This window comes from Equus przewalskii, chromosome 6 (genome assembly GCF_037783145.1).
Source record: "Equus przewalskii isolate Varuska chromosome 6, EquPr2, whole genome shotgun sequence".
Classification (NCBI taxonomy): Eukaryota; Metazoa; Chordata; class Mammalia; order Perissodactyla; family Equidae; genus Equus; species Equus przewalskii.
In genome coordinates this window covers 70047349-70071871 of record NC_091836.1, presented here as the reverse complement: position 1 = coordinate 70071871, position 24523 = coordinate 70047349, and the positions used below count along the sequence as shown (strand labels likewise).

At 40.3% G+C, this 24523-nt stretch overlaps 1 protein-coding gene across 17 annotated transcripts in view; it reads left to right on the top strand.

The window, feature by feature from the left end:
* Nucleotides 1-24523, top strand: part of PAAF1 (proteasomal ATPase associated factor 1) — a 43791-nt gene that overhangs the window by 16240 nt on the left and 3028 nt on the right. For 14 of the 17 annotated variants that reach the window (XM_070625853.1, XM_008540185.2, XM_008540178.2 and 11 more), the window contains 7 exons: nt 2188-2286; nt 2940-3090; nt 10746-10940; nt 14312-14403; nt 15766-15881; nt 18204-18286; nt 24023-24105. In XM_070625853.1, the coding sequence (XP_070481954.1) occupies nt 2251-2286; nt 2940-3090; nt 10746-10940; nt 14312-14403; nt 15766-15881; nt 18204-18286; nt 24023-24105 (756 nt within the window). In that variant the 5' untranslated portion in view covers nt 2188-2250. Of the gene's footprint in view, nt 1-2187; nt 2287-2939; nt 3091-10745; nt 10941-14311; nt 14404-15765; nt 15882-18203; nt 18287-20288; nt 20334-24022; nt 24106-24523 lie in introns of all 17 variants that reach the window. The other 3 variants (XR_011541555.1, XM_008540181.2, XM_008540179.2) reach the window with 3 other exon arrangements.

The window sequence follows — 24523 nt, the reverse complement described above, 5'->3', positions numbered from 1 at the left end:
CGTCAGTTTCTCAGCCTTGGCACTATTGACATCGTGAGCTGGATAATTCTTTATTGTAGGGGTCTGTTTTATGCACTGCAGGATGTTTAGCAGCAACCTTGGCCTCTACCTACGAGTTGCCAGTGGGACATTACCCCCAGCTGTGTCAACTGAAAATGTTTCCAGACATTGCCAAATATCCCCTCAGGAACAAATTCACCCCTAGTTGACGACAGCTACAATATATGAACATAGTGCTGAAAACCACTGGGGGAGAAAGTGATGAACTCCTTGGGAGAGTTGGGAAAACCACTCACCTTTTGAGAAGTGGGTCTTTTTTTATAAATCATTAATTGTGCCCCTTTTCTATTTCTTATTCGAGCTCATTATTAGGTGATTCATCAATTTATTGATCACCTGCTATGTTCCTGGTATTCTGGGCACTGGAGCTGTAGCAATGAATAAATCTGTGGTGTAGAGCTTACATTCTGGCAGTGTGGGGCCAGACAGGATTTGCTAGTGACTTGGATGTGAGATGTGAGAGAAAATGAGTTGGGATGATGCCTAAAATCATGGCCTGAGAATCGGGCAAATTGTGGTGCCATTTATTAATTGGGGGACAAGTAGTAGTATTGGTATGGAGTAATGGGACTTACAAGTTCTGTTTCTTACATGTTAAGTTTGAGGTGTCTGGTATAAAGCCAAAAGTCTGCTTAGCAGACGGTCAGATAAATGCCACCTGAGTCAGGAAAGAGGTTGAACCATGTTGTTTTAGGGATTAAATTGATTTCAGAGTGAGTAGGAAAGTGTTTAAATATGTCTTGTTTCTGGGGTCCTGCTAATAGAGACAGTAGTTGGTCTTGTTGATACAAGTCAGATGACTTTACTTTCCTACCTAGTGTTGATGAGATACTTCATCTCTGTTCTCAAACTGCTATCATTTGGTATTTGTTGAATAGTTACTATGTACATAGCCTGTGATTTGTGGAAGAAATTCCTGAACATAGTTCTGACACTTAAGAGCTCATCATGTAGTTGGGGAGCCAGATATAGAGTTGAAAGAAGTTAATTGACAGTACCAGCCGTCAGAGTTAAGGTCCAGGATTAGGGTGGTAGCAGTAGTGTTGAAGAAGAAATAGATCTGAGAGAGATGTTTCCTACACTAGAATGTGAAGGCAGGGCTATGTCAAATTTACCTCACCACCCAGTGATGGGAAGCTAGGAGCAGAATGGGATTATTATGAGATCAAATGATATAATGTATTTGGAAATGTTTTATGAATGATAAAACATGATAAAAAATGTTAATTGTTGTCATAATCCTTAAAATTAAAGGATCTATAATTAACAGTCTTTTTATTCTGAGGAACCAAATTAAAGAAGAAAAAGTCTTAGAAAGTGTTTGAGTTGACCCACTTATCCCTTTAGTTCTTGCCAAACCTATTGATTATGGTATAATTGGCATAGAACAAAGTAAAATGGAGGCTTGATAATTAAAGCAAAAATCCCTACTTTTTCTATAATAATTTAGGTCATATGGGAATCATTGTTGCTGGGAATATGTCTGGGATTATATATCTCAGTCTTGCATTTCTGGAATATTTGTAACTGGATGTTTTTTAATAAGTGTATGTATGCCTGTGTATGAAGGAGACTTGGCATTCTGATCATGGCTTATGCGTGGAGTGATTGTTAGCATTGAAATTGTGTAAGAGAATCTGAGAATTCTCTGTTACATATTCTGAAATACGAACACACACACTCTTAGGATTTTACAGAGGGAATGTAAAGCAGTCAGTTGGAAGCATCTTTGCTTCCATGAATTCTTCTGGTGCATCTTGGAAGACTGTCTTTTGTGTAAGTGGGTTCATAAGAATTAGGAGAGGTATCTTAATTTTAAAATAAAATAGCAAAAGATGGAAACTATGGAAATGATATGAGGATAGGGAAAACTTTTTAGTTAAGGCAGGAGACTATAGATGAATACAAGAATATCTTTTTGTTTTGAGAAATAGAAGATGTTGGCTCTAGCCTTGTTGGGAGATTGGTGAGATAACTCAGCCTTCACAGGAAACACATGTCCTTTGTGTTGGGACTTGAAGAAGTCTTAGAGAAGTGTGAAATGGGGGGTGGGGGGGTTGTGACATATTTCAAGGGAAGAAGAGCGTTTCACTGTTTGTAACACTGATTGTTTTGTCTTTTGAACAGGTGACATGCCTGGACATTTCTAGTGGAGGAGGCCTTGGTGTATCTTCTAGTTCTGATGGGAGCATGAAGATCTGGCAAGCTTCCAATGGAGAGCTCAGAGTAAAGACTTTGATTATACTTTAGGTCTTATGCTTGAAGGGTGGTCGGAGAAACTTTAGACTGGGTCGTGAAAAGAAGAGTGGCCCATTCTAAAAATGTAGGACCACTGCACTTCAGTTGATCTTTGCTCTCCCATTTGTTAATGTAAGAACCATCCTCAAGCTTGGTGATTTGCCAGAATAAATTGGGGCTGGAACTGTGGAGGAGGCAGGCCAGTGAATGTCTTAACTGGTGATCCCTTTGTATGAGCTGCCTTCAGTTATCAGTTTCTAGGAGAGAGTAGCTAGGCTATTACACTGATTCTATGGCTGAGGCCCCCAGCCTGTACAGAGGATTTTAAGAGGTAAGTAAAAGAGTCCTCAAGCCTCCTCAGCTCCTTATGTATAGAACTAGGCTTAGGGATGGCTGTGAAAGCTGTGGAGTTCCAATCCACAACATTTGTAGCCAAAACCCAGGAAAGGGAACCAACAATCTTAGAATACTACCTTGTAGACAGATGAGCTAAAGAGATCCTTCGGACCTCTTTAATTTTAAAACCCAGCATGTGGGTGTAGCATGTAGATATTTCATTTAAGGCACTAAGGATATGGGAGGTAAGAGAACTCAAGGGATGGACAAGAGAACTAGCGTGAAATTTTCTTTTGTTTTTCCAGAGAGTATTGGAAGGACATGTGTTTGATGTGAATTGTTGCAGGTTTTTCCCATCAGGCCTTGTGGTTCTGAGTGGGGGTATGGATGCCCAACTGAAGATCTGGTCAGCTGAAGATGCTAGCTGCGTAGTGACTTTCAAAGGTCACAAAGGAGGTATGAGTGGTGATTTCGCCAAAAGACTTCTCTAATCAGCCCCAGAGACAAATCACCAGGAAGACAGAAACAGAAGCCACTTATCCACAAAAACACAAATCATTCATCCAACTGGCCATTTAAATGAGCTGCTATTTCTCCAAGGATTAGAAATTCCTTTGTTACTCAGTCTTGTTATTGCTGTCTAAAACTAACTGCCTTACACAGAAGTTGTTTTCCACAATTGATAAAGGAAAAAGTCCTCCCTAGGAGATCATCTACTTGTGTGCTGGGGAAAAAAGAGAGGAGAGGTATGCCCACAGTTTCTCATTATTAGTCCTTTGGCTGAGGTGACAGTAGAAGCTGGGTAGCAAATGGCTGCATCATCAGACATCAGAGATAGAGCTTACTACTGACTGTTGATTCCCATGGCTTTAAATCACAGTTCAGATTTTAAAAGTGGATTAGACAGGGGCCAGCACAGTGGCATAGTGGTAAGTTTGCACGCTCTGCTTTGGTGGCCCGGGGTTCGCAGGTTCGGATCCTGGGCCCGGATGGACCTACGCACTGCTTATCAAGTCATGCTGTGGCAGGCGTTCCACATATAAAATAGAGGAAGATTTGCACAGATGTTAGCCCAGGGCCAGTCTTCCTCAGGAAAAAGAGGAGGATTGGTGGCAGATGTTAGCTCAGGGCTAATCTTCCTCACCGAAAAAAAGGATTAACCATGTAACCAATTGATAGCAGACTATAGGGACAGAATGAGAACATCTTCCCCTTGTAACTGATTGGTTGGTTTTTTGGGAAAGAACTATAATCTGAAGATATTTTATCCTTAATTGGAATGTTAAAAAGGTGATAAATATGTTATTCTTATTTTACAAGTTTGGATATTTTTGAAAATCTAATAACATTCCTAGGTAATTCCTTACCTTGATCCCTCCCTTGGAACCATAACGCATATCATCTATATTACTCATTTGGAAATTATGTATTGTTGTGTACTTATGGTATTTGCCTTGTGTACCTGACTATATTATAAATAACTTGCATATAGAAATTCAGTTTTAAGTTTTAATATTTCTTTATATTGATTTGCCATATTACATACAGATCATCTAGCAAACGCATGTGTTAACCTTAGCAAATGAATGCCTTACTTCTAAAACTGTGAGTATGTAGGTGCACTGAGAAGGAATAGAAAGGACATTTGGAGCCTTCCTCACGTTCAGCATGAAGAACTGACAGGTCTAAGGAGTCAAAGCGTCCTGCACAGTTGGGGAGTCCAGGAGCCAAAGGAGTCTAGAGGAACACTGAAGGATTCACCTCAGATCTGGCCATCCTTCTGAGTGTGTGAGGCATGGGGAAACTTTCCAATGGAACAAGGCATGACTGTGCATGTTGAACTTAATAAGATGCATATTCAACGTCAGTGCACAATCAGCTTAGGAATACCTTTGGATTACTGCAGATACTGAGTGTGCCCTCCACATAAATCCTAATTCTCCCAGCCTTCTTCCCTGCTTCTTAAGAACACGTGTCACTTAGCTTAGAGTGAATTACACAGTGTTTGTTAATCTGATTTAAGCTTTTAAAGATTTTTTTTTTTTTGCTTTTTCTCCCCAAAGCCCCCCGGTACATAGTTGTATATTCTTAGTTGTGGGTCCTTCTAGTTGTGGTTTGATGAGTGGTGCCATGTCCACTCCCAGGATTCAAACCGACGAAACACTGGGCCACCTGCAGCGGAGCACGCAAACTTAACCACTCGGCCACGGGGCCAGCCCCAGATTTAAGCTTTTATTCATATAGTTGTTCCATTCTTTTGGCCTTGTGAGAAAGTCCTGGGAGAGGGGTGGGGGCTTCTCCAGAGTATAAGGAGGAGAGTTTTTATTATATTGAACAAAAATGATAAACTTTAGGAGAAATGACATGAAGTCAGATCCAGGCTGACATTTGTCAGGTCTTGGATGCTCCTCTCCAGTTAGTTCTGTAAAGTAGCCCTGGGTTTGGGGCTGCCCATTCTTCTACAGTACAAAGCAAAAATCAAGATTAATCTCCAATAGCTTAGCAGCATTTCTGTCACTCTGGCCAAATGACTTCCAAGTTGCTTTGTGTCTCCTGTTTTACAATATCTTTAGTTATGAGATTTTGAAGCATTTTATTAACGAAAGCCATGAACCACATAAAAACAGAGTAAAGAATTATTACCTGCATTTGTGATCCTTAGTGGTTTCACAAGTGGTGACTAAATAAGAGAAGCAGAAGATAATAAGTGTTGAAAGCGAACATGGCCTTTTATTGCCTAGAGTAAGTCTTGGCAAGCAAGATATAAAAGAAAACACCAGGAAGACTGCACTGAACCTAGTCTGATGCTTATTGCATTAGGACACTAATAAAGTAGCTCTGTATGAAGATCTGTTGTAAAGGATAACCTTTTGTTAGCTTAATTAAGTCCCTGGCTTGCTTACAGCTTCTAGTATATGAAAACATGATAATGGGGCCGGCCTCTGGCCGAGTGGTTGAGTTCACACACTCTGCTTTGGCGGCCCAGGGTTTCGCTGGTTCAGATCCTGGGCATGGACATGGCACCGCTCATTAGGCCATCTTGAGGTGGCGTCCCACATACCACAACTAGAAGGACCCACAGCTAAAATATACAACTAGGTACTGGGGGAGATTTGGGGAGAAAAAACAGAAAAAGAAAAAAAAAGAAAACATAATGATACAGTAGACTGGGATTTGGAGACATACAAATCTTGGTTTAAATTTTAATTCTTCCACTTACAATCTGTGTGACCTTGGAAAGTTGCTTAACTTTTCTGAACCTTAATTTCCTCAGATGTAAAATGGAGATAGTAGTATTAAATGAGATGATGCATATGAAGGATTTAACATAATCCCTGGTATATAATAAGTGCACAGTAAATATTATTATTGTTCATATAAAATATAAAACTAAATTTTAATTTCTGCCAGGAAAGGTGAGCCTTATGTTTTAACATACTTGTCAAATGTGAAAAGCGGAAATTGTTATTTCTGATAGAGTAGACATTTTCCAGTGGAAACAAATATGACCCTAGATAATATGTAACTGATCTTCCCTAATACTTTTGGATACATATTTTATATATAATTAAAGGATTAGTGTGTTTTTTACTTAATTAACATGCAGAGGTAAGATTTGTGTATGTTTCTAAATCTTTCCAATGAAAAGTTGAACTAAAAGTAGTTTTGTGTTTGTAATATATGAGTTTACTAAGTAGCTCTAAAGTGTACTTTAACCAGTTTGAAATTTTCAAATTAAGGTTGGTGGATTTGGAGGTATATATTCATAATACTAATTCTTTGTAATAAGGACCAGATCTTTCATAATCTGAAAACTTTTAGACCAAATGAAACACCATTTCAGTTGATTGGTTGAGGGTTTTTTGGCTCACTAGAGTAGGAAAGATGCTTACATTTGTAGAATAATTTTAAGAAACTAGGTTGCATTTTCAGCACTTGGGCTATTATTTTCCAGCTTTTTTTTTTCTTGAAGATTGGCACCAGAGCTAACATCTGTTGCCAATCTTCTTCTTCTTTTTTTTCCTTTTCTCCCCAAAGTCCTCCCCCTACCCTGCCCCCTACATAGTTGTATATTCTAGTTGTAGGTCCCTCTGGTTGTGCTATGTGGGACGCCCCCTCAGCATGGCCCAACAAATGGTGTGAGGTCTGTACCCAGGATCCAAAACAGTGAAACCCTGGGCCACCAAAGCAGAGCGTGCAAACTTAACCACTTGGCCATGGGGCCAGCCCCTTCAAGCTCTTATATACTTTCTTTGAAATAGGATATGCTGCCTCCAAGTAATACTAGGTGCTTCAAGGTTCATTTTTTTCTGAGATCTGAGAAACAGTCGTTAGTTTTCCCATGTACACATATGTATCTTGCTCCCTAGCAACATTAAAACAGCTTAATAGTAAAACTAGATAATTTTAACAGAGGAAATGTGTTAAAAAACATGTCTAGAAATATGAAATTTGCTCTGTTTCTTCCTAATATTGATCTCAGTCATAGTTTCGTCTAACGTTGTTCTTATTTCCCAGACTTTAGCTAGGATGTTTATATGTGATGCAGCTGAATCTTTTCTTGAAGGCAAATACTTTTTGATCTTGTTTCTTTGTTGAGGACTTGTATCTGTTTGGTTTGGTATCTAAAGTCTTTGCAGCTTCTGGTAGGTCTTAGCTGTGGCTGCTTCTGTTACAAAGGCATTCCTGCTACTTTCATAGCTTTTTTCTAAAGTAATTCCTCATAAGTTCCTGCTCCTGTAGGACTCCTCTTTCTTTTATTCTTGTCATCTAAGAGTGAAGAGACCCACACTAGATGCCAATATATTGTGAGTGACATTTTATTAGAGAGAGGGTGATAATTTTCTACTCTACTTTTATAGAAAAAGGAAACTTTCTAGATGGCAGCTCTTTGCTAAGTGTTACTTGAAATTTGTACATAGTTAATACCATTCATAGCTCCCTAGCCACAGCCATAGCATCCTGCCTTGGATACTTTTCAGAACTATTTTTTTAAAAAGTTTGCGTTACTTCCATGGAACTCAATAACATTTTTAAATAGCAGTTAGAACTTGCCAATAAAGAGATAAACAGATCTTTGATTGCTTAATAAGAGCTGAAGGCCCTTCCTAATGTTCCTATTGGTGATTCCTTGAGATTCTTAAAAAATCTAAAATCTTTTTCTAGCTGGTTTATGCTGAATGTGTTGTGGAGATAGAGTGGAAAGGTGGATTTTCCAAACTCAGAATACTTTGCCGTTACGAAATATGTTGTAAATAAGAAACATAAAATAGCAGCAAAACATATTGCCTCGTTAGATCTGTTTCTGAGAGGAAGGTTACCTTAAAAACCTTGTCTAAAGTGGCTTTTATCCAGTGGATATATAATTGCAAGGATTACATTTTATTTTTCCAAAAACTATAGTTAGCTGTATAAATGGGATTTAGTTTTTATTTTAAGTTGGATGTATTTAGAAATTGACACTTGATTAGGTCCCACCTGAGTTGTCTCTAATCGTATTTGCTGACAGGCCCTAAGTTGGCTACTTTTTCAGTTTGTGGCATTTTCATAAACTCATCTTTTTCTGAAAAAAATTTTCAAAGTGAAATTTCCACTAAGAATTGAGGCATGTGGTTACTTGCGTGGGTCATCCATCATCTATTCCTTATGTTGAGTTATCCTGTAGAGTTTTTGTCAAGATTTGTATATCTCAAGTCATCCTTACCTTGAGAGGAATGGGAGCAAGCCACAGATCACTAACCTGACCTTCAGTCAGGTACTCTTATTCTCAATCTGCAAGTGTTTATGGGGTGCCTATAATAGAATCAGTAAGTGGGTTTTAAGAAAACAAGTGCTAGCCCTGCCTGTGACACCATAGGGTCGGAATACCTTTTACTCTGTACAGTCCTGTGTTAGCACATATTTGCCACTTTATTCTAACTCTTTATGTCCATGACTATCTCTACCTTTTAATGCTGTGTGCTTCTGAGGCTAGAGCCCATAGCATATATTCAGATAACAGGTAATAAAGGGCTTCAAAGGGGCTGGCCCCATGGCCGAGTGGTTAAGTTCGCGCGCTCTGCTGCAGGCAGCCCAGAGTTTCGTTGGTTCGAATCCTGGGTGTGGACATGGCACTGCTCATCAAGCCACGCTGAGGCAGCATCCCACATGCCACAACTAGAAGGACCCACAACGAAGAATTTACAACTATGTACCGGAGGGCTTTGGGGAGAAAAAGGAAAAAATAAAATCTTTAAAAAAAATTATAAAGTCTGTGGACATTTTGGATATTGTAACACTCTGGATCTTATTTGTCAAGGTATGGTACAGGGGCCTGATAGATGTGTGTGCTCAGCTTCCTGCTGGGCTCCTCTAACACTACTCTGGTGAAAGGGGAGCACTGGCTCACACTGCCTCTGCAAACTGATGAGATGTGACCTCAGCTTCCCTCTTGGCACCGCTGACCCCCTCCTGGTGAAAGTGGGGCACTGACTTGTACCACCTCAACTTGCACCACCTTCTTGCCTTCAGGTGGACTTGTAAGCTCAGTTTCCTGCTGACAGCAGGGGAGGGGATGAAGGAAGTGTAGGCTCAGTTCCTGGCTGACTTGACACCAGTGGTGGGAGCTGGAAGAAGTGGAGTACTACCTCCCACCACCTCGTTCTGGTCAATGCTGGTCAAGTCACTGGAGTGGGGAGGAGTTGGAGTGCTGCCTCCTGCTTCCATGGGGGGTGAAGTAGAAGATTACTTCCTCTTCAGCCCCGCTGAAACCTTAGGGGAGGGGAGGTAGCAGTTTTTCTGTAACTGTTTGAGTAAGGTGAATATTACCAAAAAAATTTTCTGTTCTGTTAGGCCACCCATTTCCCAGTCTTTTGCCTAGGGGCAATAGACTTTCCTGGTGTTTTTTTGTTTGTTTTCTTCATCTGTGCCTGTCTTTATCAGTTCCATGTTGGAGGCTTCCGCAGTGTCCTGTCCAGGATATATGGGAATGTTGGGGAAATCCAGGGAACTCATTGCCCTGTTGCTCTTCCAGTCCTGAGGTTCCTAGGTGGTCTGCCTTCTTTTTTCATTTTCCAGCCTCCTATGCTTGTTTGTTGTGTTATGTCCAGGTTTTTTAGTTGTGAGGGGAAAGACCTGGGAGGAATAGGGCTACTCCATCTTGGCCAGAGCAGAAGTCGCATCCTTTTTTAAGATGGGGAAATTAACCCATTCAATTAGTTCTCAATGGATCTTGTAAGACAGTGATTTTCAAACTGAACTCTCTAAGATGTCTGCTTAATTTTTACTTAAAAAACAGGTTTTAAAAAATAAAACTTGGGGGCCGGCCTGGCGGCGCAGCAGTTAAGTTCACACATTCCGCTTCTCAGTGGCCCGGGGTTCGCCGGTTCAGATCCCAGGTGTGGACATGGCACCACTTGGCAAAAGCCATGCTGTGGTAGGTGTCCCATGTATAAAATAGAGGAAGATGGGCATGGATGTTAGCTCAGGGCCAGTCTTCCTCAGCAAAAATAGGAAGATTGACAGTAGTTAGTTCAGGGCTAACCTTCCTCAAAAAAAAAAAAAAATTGAAAACCACTGCTGTAGAACACCCCACTAAAACTTAAATCCAAAGCTTCTTTTTCCATGGCTGTTTCTCACAGCTAGTCTTTGAACCGTAGGGAAGCAGGGACTCTCTTCTGTTTATTTCTGGTTTTCTAGCACTTGAACATGCCCAGCATGTAGTACATACCCAGTACATGTTTTTGAAGGAATGGAGTTATTTATGCAGCTCCATTTTCTCTGCCCTTGTAGTTCTTTTTTTTCCCCTTAAAAGATTGGCACCTGAGGTAACATCTGTTGCCAATCTTCTTCTTCTTCTTTTTTTTTTTTTTTACCTTTGTTCTTCTTCCTAAAGCCTCCCAGTACCTAGTTATATATTCTAGTTGTAGGTCCTTCTGGTTGTGCTATGTGGGATGCCGCCTCAGTGTGGCCTGATGAGTGGTGCCATGTCCATGCCTAAGATCTGAACCCATGAAACCCTGGACCACTGAAGTGGAGTGTGCAATCTTAACTGCTCGGCCACGGGGCCAGCCCTGCCCTTGTAGTTCTTTTGCTACCTACTCCGTCTTACGGTCTTTTTTTTTGCTTGCCAGGTGTCCTAGATACAGCCATTGTTGACCGGGGGAGGAATGTGGTATCTAGTTCTCGAGATGGGACAGCACGACTTTGGGATTGTGGGCGCTCAGCCTGCCTGGGAGTCATTGCAGACTGTGGTTCTTCCATCAATGGAGTGGCTGTGGGTGCTGCTGACAATTCTATAAACCTCGGCTCCCCTGAGCAGATGCCCAGTAAGTTGATAATGATATGTGAGCTTATTTTGTTTCCTTAGGCCCCTTCAGGGTTTGTTTTAGTTTCTCCTTTTCTTCCTTGTCGTTTCCTGCTCTGTAGCTGGTATTTCTATTTTTCACCATAAGATTAATACTTATTGCATACCTATTATGTTTCTGTTGCTTTGGAATCTACAAAGGAAGTGTATGTCATAGTTACTGCGTTTGAGTAAGTGCAGTCTAATTTAGCAGATGAAACTAATGCCTGTAAAACAGAGAACACTAAGATTTTGGCTGAAGTAACTTAGTGATTCTTAACACAAATATAGTTTTTTGGAAGAAGTGAGTGTTTTAGGTTAGTATAGATGAGAAGGATGTCACAAAAGAAGATGACTTGAACCTTGAAGGATGGATTTGAGTTGATCAGACAAGAATGGGAAGGATAGGAGAATGGGGGCTGGGGCAGGGGATGGGGCAGTTCACATGAAAACAGCTTGGAGGTGAAATTGACTATTGGGTAAAAAGATGTGCTTGGCTGGGCCAGAGTTGGATTAAGAGTAGTAGTAATGGGAAATAGGTGAGTAGAATGCTGGCTCTGGTGAGTCAGAATGATAAAGGTCCTAATAAGGCACCTTGCAATCTTTTCTTATTTTCCCATGCTTATAACTAATACTTGCTTCTCTGTTTCCATAGGACTATTTTCTACCATCATCTTTGCCTCTCACATTTTTTTAAAAATATACTTTATATGTTAGAGCAGTTTTAAGTTCACAGCAAAATTGAGCAGAAAACACAGAGTTCTCATATACCCTCTACTCCCGCACCCACACAGCCTCCCCCATTATCAACATCTCCACCAGAGTGATACATTTATTACAGTTGATAAACTACATTGACACATCATTATCACTCAAAGTCCATAGTTTACATTAGGATTCACTCTTGGTGTTGTACATTTGATGGTTTTGGACAAATGTATAATGACGTGTCTGTAATTATACTATCATACAGAAGTTTTACTGCCCCGAAAATCCTCTGTGTTCTACCAATTTGTGAGTTGCTGCCACAACATGGTCGCCAGTGAGTGGCGGAGGTTTGTGCCCGGAAACCAAACCTGGGCCGCCAGAGCTGAGTGCATAAAACCTAACCACTAGGCCATCAGGCCAGCCCTTCTACCTTTAAATATTGGAAGGCCCTCCGCTCTAACTACAGTTTCTCCCTAGGTGTTCTCATCAGTTCCATGGCTTTAAATACTGTATTTAAGCTGGTGATTTCCAAAAGTGTATCTAAAATATAGACCTCTCTCCTGAGTTTCAGACTCTATTTAGATATCTAATAGTTAGCTTGAATTTACCTTGTCTAACATGGTGTGTTTGATTTACCCCTACCCCAAATCTGTTTTTTCCCATCTCAGTAAATGGCACCACAATCTACCCGTTTGCTCAAGCCCAAAGCCTGAGATTTATTCACCATCTACCTCTGCCTTTCCTCATGTCCCACATCAGCAAAGTCGGTCATCTCTACCTTCAGAGTGTTTCTAATGTTTCCACCTTGCCCTCTCCCTCCTACTCTTCCTCTTGTCAGCTTGCTGGTCCAGTCTGTCACCATCTGTTGCCTGTACTGTTCTCCTATAATCTGTTCTCCTCAGAGCAACCAGTGTGGTCATTAAAAAAAACATCCATTCATGTCACTCTCCTTTGTCCCTGGTGTCCTCAGTGGCCTCCTTCTATACATTGATTAAAATTCTAGGGGGCCGGCCCAGTGGCCTAGTGGTTAAGTTCAGTGTACTCCACTTCAGCAGCCCAAGTTTGGTGCCTGGGTACAGACCTACACCACTCGCCAGCAGCCACACCGTGGCAGCAACCCACATACAAAATACAGTAAGGTTGGCACAGATGTTAGCTCAGAGCAAATCTTCCTCAGCGAAAAAAAGAAAGAAAATCCTAACCCCTTACCGTGGCTTATTGCAAACCTTTACACTTTCTGACCCCTGCGTTCCTCTCCAGCCTCGTGTCATACTGCCTTCTGCCAGGCCCACTGTATTCCAGTACAGGCCTTCTGTTTGTTCTTTCAGCACAGCCTCTGCCAGCCTCCTGGCCTTTGCTTTGTTTTTCCCTTAGACTGGAATGTCCTTCCTGAAACTCTTCACATGACTGGCTTCTTGTTTACCATTCAGGGCTCAGTTGAAAAGTGGCCTCCCTGGAGGCTTTTTAAAGTTGAAATTTAAAGTTACCTTCCCCCACCTGTCTTCCCACTATCTACTCACTTTTGATCATATTTTCCTGTTTTATTCCCACTGTAGAACTTACCACGGTCTGAAAATATCCTACCTGTTTATTTACCTATTCCACTATTTCATATTTCCACTAGAATTTTTGAGAGTAAGGACCCTTGTTTGTACATCACTATTTCCTCAGCACCTAGCAGAATGTCTGATACATAGTAGACTCTTTTTTTTTTTCCCCTAAAGATTGGCACCTGAGCTAACAACTGTGGCCAATCTTCTTTTTCTTTTTTCCCCTGCTTTTTCTCCCCCAATCCCCCCAAAACATAGTTGTATATATTTTTAGTTGTGGGTCCTTCTAGTTGTGGCATGTGGGATGCCGCCTCAACGTGACCTAATGAGCAGTGCCATGTCCGTGCCCAGGATCTGAACTGGCAAAACCCTGGGCTGCCGAAGATGGAGCGTGCGAACTTAACCACTTGGCCACAGGGCTGGCCCTGATAGTAGACTCTTAATAAGTATTTGTTTAGTGAATGAATACTTCTAGACCATAAGAACCTTGAGGGCAGAGACTATTTTGTTCAACATTGTACCACTGTTCCTAGTATGGTATCTTGTCATGTTAAGTTGGGTTTATTGAGATATATTTTTTGTTTGTTTGTTTTTGTTTTTGTTTTTTTATGGCAGAAGGTTTTTTTAATTAAGATTATGATAGTTTACACCCTTGTGAAATTTCACTTGTACATTATTGTTAGTCATGTTGTAGGTACACCACTTCACCCTTTGTGCCCTCCCCCCACCCAGCCTTTCCCCTGGTAACCACCGATCAGTTCTCTTTGTCTATATGTTAACTTCCACCTATGAGTGGAGTCATACAGAGTTCGTCTTTCTCTGTCTGGCTTATTTCTCTTAACATAATTATTGAGATATATTTTACATATAGTAAAAGTCACCTTTTTAAATTGCATAGTTCTGTGAGTTTTGGCAGATGTGTACAGTCATGTAAAGAAATACCACAGTCAAGATATAGAACATAATAAGTGCTTTTTTAAATTAATAAGTGAATCATTAACAGTAATTCAGTAAACAGCCATCGGTATCTGTGCTTTCTGGGTATTGCCAGCTGATCAGCCCAGCCTGTTATTGACATAGCTCATCTGTCATGCAGGTGAACGGGAGGTTGGAACAGAGTCGAAAATGCTGCTGTTGGCCCGGGAAGACAAGAAACTTCAGTGCTTGGGACTACAGAGCAGGCAGCCGGCAAGTGGTTCCTCTAAGACCTTTGAATTCTAGGGCAACCTGGGTCACGCTGATTCTTAGAAAGCTGTTTTGGAAACATTTCTGCTTGCTCCCTGTGGTTACCTTTTGAGGAAGCTGCATAACAGGCAGTACAGAGTAGTGATTAAGAACATCAAGTTGGGATAAGGGCAACATCTAAATGCCAGCTCTCCCACTTAATGGCTATGACCTTGGATGGGTTCTTAACCTCTCTGAGCCTCAGTTTCCTCCTCACTAAACTGGGCATAGTAGGACTTACCTTGTATGGTTTTGTGATGAGGATTAAATGCTCTGCTGCTTTGTGATCTTTGATAAGTTACTCTCCTGGGCCTCAGTGTGCAGTATGTAGAATGATCAGGTTTCATAAATTTCCTTCTACCTCTAAGGCAACGTGAAGAAATTCTGAGTAAAGGACTCATGCTTCAGGGCTCTGGATCAATTAATGACCTGTCTTTTACAGAAGAATTAGTTGAATTTTCTTCCTTCATCTTCTGAGGTTTTGCTGGGCAGACTGTGCTCTTAATTAAACTCTATGGTCTCTGGGATTAGATTTTTTAAAATTTATTTCCAGCTCATGTCATCATCAGCCAGACAACTTTAATGATTTGGTTTGGCCACAGGCTTTGTATTTTCATTTCATCTCTTTACTTCATTGTGCTGGTAATGTTTCCATTTTCCAAGTTTGTTCCAGGAACATCATTATTGTTGATCATATTGCCTTTGCACTCTGAATTTCCATGCTGGCTTTTATTTCCAAAGGAAAATCAGGAGTTTGTTTTGTTTTGTTCTTTTCTTTCCTTTTTAGAACATTTGATGGAGAAATAATCAGTTTGAGCTAACATTAAATACAAATCTGATAATTTATTTTTTCAGGTACATAGGGAGAATTATGATTCTTTAAATTGCCACTTTATTTAAGCTTGTTTCTTTTCCTACAAAGTATCTCCCTTCAAAAGGTTGTTACAAGTGACATGAAGCAAAACTTAAATGTGTGAATTGCAAGTGTTTCTCAAACGGGGGTTGTAATGAAAAGAGGGGAAAAAGGGATTTTTGGTGTTGAGGATCCTATGAGTCAGTGTATTGAAGGATAATAGTTTGAAAATTACTACCTCAGAGTATGGTGTTATGTAAACTGCTTAAGTCCTCAGCCAACCTAGGTTCCTGAAATCTTGGGACTGCTTCCTCCTCAATTGTTGGTGAATGCTTAGTTTAGATTGAGAGTACTTCAAGGGGGAAGAAAAAAATATCTCTAAAAATGGTAAAAATTTTCCTTTTCTTGGTGCCTTTCTATTCCTGGAAACAAATTAATCTTTAAACAGCATTTTTGTCTCTACTTGTTCTCAGGTCTTCCTCTTTATTGGCTCAGATGCCTTCAACTGCTGTACTTTTCTCTCTGGCTTCTTGCTATTGGCTGGGACACAAGATGGAAACATTTATCAGCTGGATGTGCGGAATCCAAGGTGAGTCACCATTCATTTGCATGATGCAGGTCTTCTGCAGAGTGGAAATTTTTATTGGTGTTAACATTGATTAGCCTAGCGTATAGATGACTATTGAATCAAGGGTATATTTTTCCATTTATAAGCATTTTCCAGTGTGAATTGTCTGATCTTATTGTTCCTGGAATCGTATTAAAAGGTAATTTGATAAACAAACACATGGATAAAGAGAACAGTTTAGTGGTTACCAGAGGGGGAGAGAGTCGGGGCATGGGCACAAGGGGTGAAGGGGCACATATGTATGGTGATGAATAAAAACTAGACTATTGCTGGTGAGCACGATGTAGTCTATACAGAAGCTGATATGTAATAATGTACACCTGAAATTACACAATATTTTATACCAATATAACCTCAATAAAATTTTTTAAAAGAGGGGAAAAAATAAGTAAATAAAAGATAATTTGATTTATACTGTCATGATTGTCCTATCTTAGTGATTGCTTTGGAAATTAAGCTTAAATAATGAACTAACATTTCACTTAAAATGATTGTGTGGAACTTTTAATCTTAAGGAGCTCAGTAATTTTCTCTATGATATTAGGTCTGGGTTGACCTAAGATCAATCATTTTTAGTTCAAGTAAGCAGCTCTGTTTATTTAGCTTTTCATACCTGTCTAAAACAGGCCTTACGCTGATCTTAAAGATACCCAGAGAGAATCATACAACCTCTCTGTCCTAGGATTTAACAATTTCTACAACTCTGTCCCTTCCTCCTTCTATTTCTTTCCTTTGTTCACCTGATATTTATTGAATGACTTCTGTGGGCACCAGGCTTTGTACAGGGCACTGAAAAACAGAAATAAAAGATACAGACTCTGCCTTTGGGGCCCTTGGAATCTAACAGTAAAGACAGACAAGTAAAAGACTGTTGTGATGCAGTGTGATCAAGTGGTCTGACAGGACTATACACAGGAATTTGAAGAAGCACTGACAAGGAGAGGGAAGAAGGTGAGACTGCTTCTCCAAGGAAATGGGGCTTTAATTGGCTCTTGTCCAGTGGAAGTTACCGAGTAAAGAGGAAAAGGACCTGCCCTCAGTAGCACAGCATAGAGAGAAACATGGAACACTCCTCACTGCTGCCCTGTCTGACAAATATATACCCTTCGGGCGGGGCAGTGGGGAGAAGTGATCCCAGACAGGAAAACAGGAGTTTGCTTAGAAAGAACTTTCAGACTGCTCTCAGGAGTTTCGACTTTGTTCCAAGAGCAGTGAAGAAATTCCAGCTACAGAGTGACTAGCTTGTGCCTTTTCTTCTATAATCTGTTTCTTTACTTTTGTACTTGTTTTTGCCTCCATGGAGATAGGGAATCTCTGGCCCCTATTGTAAAATCACCCTTGGGTGATTTGGCTGGCCCCATGGCTGAGTGTTAAAGTTCCATGCATTCCGCTTCTGCAGCCCAGGTTTGCGGGTTCGGATCTTGGGCATGGACCTACTCTACTCATCACCCATGCTGTGGAGGCATCCTGCATACAAAATAGAGGAAGATTGCCATGGATATTAGCTCAAGGCTAGTCTTCCTCAAGCAAAAAAAAGAGGAAGATGGGCAATGGATGTTAGCTCAGGGTGAATCTTCCTCACCAAAAAAATAAAATCACTCTTACATATTTTTAAATTAATTCTCACTCATCTTTCTTTTCGTTTTACAGAGTCCTGACAATTTTAATATTTCATAACTGTCTTAATTCTGTCTATAAGTAAAAAAGATTAACGTATTATTAACATTGGTATCTTAAAAGCTTGCCAGACGTTCCCATAAAACTGGAAATATTGGTAGTGACTTAGTTCATTCAGTTCAATGACACGTTTAGATTCACTCCAAGGTAATTTTACTATTTTTTTTTAAAGCTTGGCGCTGAGCTAACATCTGTTGCCGATCATTTTTTTTCTTCTTCTTCTACCCAAAGCCCCCCAGTACATAGTTGTATATTGTAGTTGTAGGTCCTTCTAGTTCTGCTACGTGGGGTGCCGCCTCACCGTGGCTTGATGAGTGGCACTAGGTCTGCACCCGTGTTCCGAACCAGTGAAACCCTGGGCGGCTGAAGTGGAGCACACGAACTTAACCACTCAGCCACGGGGCTGGTCCCAACTCCAAGGTGATTTTGAATTGCCTTAATCTACTATTTAAAGATCTTGCCGGGAAAGAAACCGTATAAGGGTCTAATCTCTGTCCACATTTGTCCTGTTTGCTTTTATATGCTAAGTACTATATGTTGAATATAGTTTAGTGTTGCTTTTGAAGAAAAAAAAAGTAAAATTGCTCCTTTTACCCTGAATCCTAGGACTCCAGTGCAAGTCATGCACAGATCAGGAGCACCAGTTCTGTCCTTGCTGAGTTTCAGAGACGGATTCATTGCTAGCCAAGGTGGGTTTAGGGGCCATTTAAGAGAGATGGTTCCATGTAGTTCAATTAAACATGGATTTAAGTGTCTGGTCTATAGCTGGGCTAGGGGTATGGACCTCCGTGATTCTTTGGTATATTGTATATTGTATAAACACTATGTGGAAAGTGTAATTGTCTATGTCCCCCTCCAGTCTAGGCTCCTTGAGAGTAATGACTGTGCCTTTTTCATTGTGTCAACCCCAGCATTTAGCTCAGTGCCCACTATATGGTTGGTGCTCAATAAACATTGGTAGAGTAAATGTATTGGCCTTTATTGAAAAATGTTGAGGATTCAATAATGAATCAGTTACAGTCTCTGCCCTAAATGAGCTGTTAGTGAGGCAGACAGGCATATAGACATGTGATTAAGTACAGTTTGATAAGTATTGCAGCAGAAAACTATATGAGAACATGGAGTAAAGCTAACTCTAGTGGTAGGAATGCTACAGGGACATCTTCATGGACTAGGTAACATATAAGCCAATGACTGTTTTGTAAAGACGAACATTGAAGGCCAAAGTCATAGTGTGTGCAAAGTCTTAGATGAGGGTAGAGGGGCAAAAAGAAGGGATCTATCATTTACTAGGTGCCTACTATGGGGTAGATACTGTGTGTGATGCTTTACATATGTAGTCTAGGTAAAGTGAGTACCTTGGTGTAGCCAGGACAAAATATTTGGAATGGAGTTTGGGAGTGGAGTTGGGGGAAATGCATGGAACAAGGTGCCCATTAAGGGACACTGTGAGTCCTCACAGGAATGATGTAAGTGAAGAGGACTGGACTGGACGACCTGGAGGGACCACCTTACCTGAGTATTTCAGTGTGGGAGTTAGGATATTTTGGCTGTTTTGGGCATGGAACAACACCACTCATCTGTCAGTAGCCATGCTGTGGTGGTGGCTCACATAGACGAACTAAAAGGACTTACAACTAGAATATACAACTATGTACTGGGGCTTTGGGGAGGGAGGAAAAAAAGGAAGATTGACAACAAATGTTAGCTCAGGGCGAATCTTTTCCAGCAGAAACAAATAATAACAATAAAGAAATAAATAAAAGCTTTAGCAAGGAAAAAGAAGTAAAATCAAGGACCCAGCTTTTTTCCATCCTTTGATGCTCTCCTCCCTAGCATGCTGGCTTTTGTCTTCAAGCTTGTTCCCTCATGGTCACAGCACAAGATAGCTGCAGCAGCTCTTATCCTCACGTAGCAGTGGATACTGCTATCCTTTCTATGAATGAGGAAAATTTCCTCAGGAGTAGCACAGCAGACTTACTGTCATACCTCATTGACCAGAATTATAATACATGCTCCTGCCTAAGCAGTAACCAACAAAGGGAATGGAATCACCATAATTGGGTTGGGTTAATCAGGATTCACCCCCTGTGTCACCAGTTACTGGAGACTATTTGGGATTCCATCAGTTAGGAGAAGGGCAAGGAAATAGATGAGTAGGGAGCTAGCAGTGTCTGGATTTCCATGGCCAGCTCTCTGATACAAGTCGATAGCCTTCATCCCTGTCGGAACTGGCGCCTTGTTCCCCTAGCCCTTCTCCTTCAGGATTTCCGGACCATAGCAAAGAGCAATCAGGAATCTGTAGACCTAATCTTCTAGCTCTCTGCACTCACTCTCTCTTAATCTCTCTTTCTTCCCCATGTCTTGGCATCAGTTTGGTGATGCTTTATAGAACCTTAACAGGAGAACAGCTGGCATAAGCTTGTGACAGCTTCCCTTGACGCTGCTGCCGCCATTCACTGTGATCCTTTTTCTTTGATTCCCTTTGCTGCCATGCCACATTCTTCCCTTGAGATCTCTGCAGTCTGGGCTCCTTCCCCATCCCTCTGCTCAAACTGCCCTTGAAGGCCACCGGTGATGAGCTTCTTGCTACATCCAGTGGCCTTTTAAGTATACAGCCCTGTCTTGTCTACTAGTCCCTAAGTTTTCTTGAAGGCAGCTACCACATCTTCTTCATTTCTGTATCCCCAGCTCTTGCACAGGACTGAAGAATCTAAACAAATGTTTGTTGAATGAGTGAGTACATATTTTTCATCTTCCGTGACTCTTAATGGCAATTAATTCTGTTACTGTTATTTGCTTCTTAAAATTGTTAGCTCCTTTTACTCTGTTGATACTAATTAATCTCCTGGTTATTCTCTTTCTCCAGTTACTTCTCCTTTCCTTGGTTTCAATAGCCTATGTTTATAAGTGCCTAGCCTGATTCATGGTATACTGTAGCTTCTCAAATTGTTGAGCTTGAATCCTTTTGCTATTCCTATTATTGTTGCCATCTGTAAAACAGAGATATTTCCTGAGTTCAGCCTTTGTCCTTCTACTTTTTCCTCTCCATTCTTCCTCAAGGACTGACTGTTCTCATGGTTTTAGCTGTTAATGATTGGAATCCATAGCTCTAGCCCTGACTCCTACTTAACCCTTGTTTTATTGGGCAGCAGCGTTATGTAGAAAAAGCCTAGATTTTGGATCCAAACTGACAACCTAATCAATGAGTTTAAATCCTTACTCCACCACTTACTATTAGATTCAACCATATGAAATTCCTAATATATGACCATTTTGATTTAAAATGGCAGATTTATATGGTTTAATCTAATAGTCCTATGACCTTTGGTAAGCCACTCTGCTTTTCTAAGTCTCAATTTTCTTAGAGATAAAATATGTAAAGTAATCGACATAAAGTAGACATTTTATAAATGATAAGTTTCTTCTTACTCTTGTTACTACCCCTTGCCCTATAAGCCTTCCTAAAACATATTCCTTATCATCATGATCCAGTGACAAGGCACAGAGCCACAAAAAGTAGAATTATGCTACAGGGCAAGATATGTTGAAGTATCAAAGGAATAATAAACGTTACAGGAGATTGATGGAGAAAGTGTTTACTGTATGGGGTGTTAGAAATGGCTTCCTAGAGGGAATGGGAATAGAGCTGGGACTTATCAAGTAGATAAGATTTGCATATAGAAACTTGAGTGCAGAAGAAGACCTATGGTAATCATACTTTTTTGAGAGGAGAGAAAAGAAACTCAATAATAGATGTCACTTTTTTTTTGCTGAAGTAATAACAATGAGAAACTGAAAAAAGATTATGGTTGGTTTCCCACTCTGGCTTAAAATGAGATTTTGAGACTCAAGAAATGTAAACTTCAAACACAGAGCCATGATGCAGCACATGGGAAGCTTCTGTTGCTTTGGTGGCAGTTCTGAAGTAAGAGAGTTTGGTATCCTGGAGAACCACATGTAGGCCACTCAGGGCTTCTGCATTTCTTAACTCCTCTGTCCTACCTTTAGGCCATTTTGTTGAATATTAACATCTCCCTTGCAAAGGGATGTGTGAGTAAAGTGGAGGTAACGTGGAGAAGAGCTAACTTGTGGCCCTTCTACTGTTTGTAACTCTTTTCTGCTGGAAAGAAGGAAAGGCATAAATTCTGTTATTAACATCTTATATTAATATTAGTATATTACTATTAAAGGCAGAGGCTGGCCTGGTGGTGCAGCAGTTAAGTTCACACATTCTGCTTCGGCAGCCCATGGTTCGTCAGTTCGGATCCTGGGTGCGGACATGACACTGCTTGGCAAGCCATGCTGTAGTAGGCGTCCCACATATAAAGTAGGGGAGGATGGGCATGGATGTTAGCTCAGGGCCAGTCTTCCTCAGCAAAAAGAGGAGGATTGGCAGCAGATGTTAGCTCAGGGCTAATCTTCCTCAAAAACAAACAAACAAAACAAAACAAACAAAAAGGCAAAGAGAGTAAAATTATAACTCTGTTTTCAGAGGACAAAACTAAGATCAATAAAAGAAAGTTATCAGGAGCCACATTTCAGTTCAATACAGTCATGTGCTGCATAGCGATGTTTCAGTCGACCGACTGCGTATACCATGGTGGTCCCATGAGATTAGTACCATAGAGCCTAGGTGTGTGGTAGGCCATACCATCTAGGTTTGTGAAAGTACACTCTATGATGTTTGCACAACGACAAAACCACCTAACAACGCATTTTTCAGAACATACCCTGTTGTTAAGCGATGTGCGACTGTATAAGGAAAAGCCATCTGTTTTGTAAGAAAGAAGCTGGCATTGAGGTAGTGAGCACCACTAACTCTGGGGATGGACAAGCATAGGCTGGTTGGCTACGCTGCCAGGTGCTGTAGAGGGAATTCTGTACTAGTTAGAAGGTGGAGGTAGATGATCTTTGAGGTCCTTTTGAACTCTTTGATTTACTAGAGAGGAGATTGAAATTGCCAGATTAAACAATTTTTTAAACTTTATTATAGAACTTGGTAAACCGATACAAAGATAGAGAAATAAACCTGGTGCACCCATCATCTAGCTTCAACTATTACTAATTCATGGCTAATCTTCTTTCATCATGTTTTACCCATTCCTTTATAATCCCCAGCCTTTATCATATTTTGAAATATATCAAAAACATCATATTATTTTATCTGTCAGTATTTCTATATCTTTAAAAGATAAATATTCTTTTTTGGAAAAGATTATTTTTAATATTAATAGTGCAAGGAAGGATAATGTCCTCCTGTATGCTGCTGGTTGGAGGATAGATTGATTAACAGATAAAATAAAATTGATTGACAGATAATTTTGGAAAGCAGTTTTTTAGATTTCCAAAAAGTTTGAGAAGGTTAATTAATATCTTTTGATTCTTTTTCAGGATTTTATACAAAGTTATAATCTTAATACAGAAAAAACTTTATGCATAAAAATCTTCTTTTATGCGGTTATGCTCTCAACCATGTAAAATAAAAATTTGCACAAAAAAGATTGGGAAAGTACATTAAAATGTTAACAGTAATTATCTTTGTGGTAGATTATGGGTGATTTTTTACTTCTCTGTTTATTTTTAAAGTTTTCTTCAATGAGCATGTACTACTTTTTTTTTTTTGAGGAAGATTAGCCCTGAGCTAACTGCTGCCAATCCTCCTCTTTTTGCTGAGGAAGACTGGCCCTGAGCTAACATCTGTGCCCTTCCTCCTCTACTTTATATGTGGGATGCCTACCACAGCATGGCTTGCCAAGCGGTGCCATATCCGCACCCGGGATCCAAACTGGCGAACCCTGGGCCTCCGAAGTGGAACGTGCGAACTTAACCACTGCACCACCGGGCAGTCCCTAGCATGTATTACTTTTATATTAAGTAAAATAACAACAACAACAAAAATCACCTTAGTCAGCAGTTTATAGATGATCTCAAGTTTCATTTGTTCATGCTCTTCTGAGAAAATTAAGTTTAGAAATTAGATGGGTTTTTATTTTCTTGGTCTAACTTTCCTCCTTTGCCTAATATATATGCTCAAGTTTATAGATTGAAGAATAATTTGGGAGCATAGATTTTTCTTAAAGAAAACATTTATATAGGTGAATTCCCTGTTAAAAATAATTTCCTAGGATAAGTTTGCAAACAGATCTATAAACCTGAAGTTGCTTGGTCTGTGCCCTTGGCTAAAGACAACCTTTCTTCCCACCGAGCTTGCACTTAACCTTCAAACCCTCTCCAGCCCAGCATTCTAGGCAGCCACTACAGGGCCTCGTATTTGGCCTACATAATGAGACCTGTTTGCTGTTCTGGGTCTCAGGACAATCTTCTTTAGGCTAGTGATGTACAGAAATAAACTAAAATAGTTTTTTAATTCCTCTGCATGCAGCTTTCTCTTCAATTATCTAAATTTTCTTTCTGCCTTTTAGGTGATGGAAGCTGTTTCATTGTCCAGCAAGACTTAGACTATGTCATTGAGCTCACTGGGGCTGACTGTGACCCCGTGTACAAGGTACACGCCTGAGAGGAGACCAGGCCTAGGCGATTCTCACCTGGGATCTAGGACTTTTGAACGGACTGAATCTGGCTACTTTGTGGTCTTAGGGGTGATCAGATACTTATGAGTGGGATAGAAGGAAATCATAATTTTGAATCAGAAGTGACTTCATCACTTACTGCCTCTAGAAACTTAAAAAATAACCTCACCCCCCATCTGTCAATTTATCTTAAAATGAAGATTATAGTGAGATAATGCATAGGAAAGCTCTTTGTAAATTTAAAAGATTCTATGATTATTAGCCATCATTATTATTATTTCTAGTTCGAGATTGATTATCTCATTTTATTAGAGGGGAAAAGGGAAATAGTATTTATTGATCAGATGTTGTTTTACATATATTATCTCATTTAATCATTGAACTCATTCATTG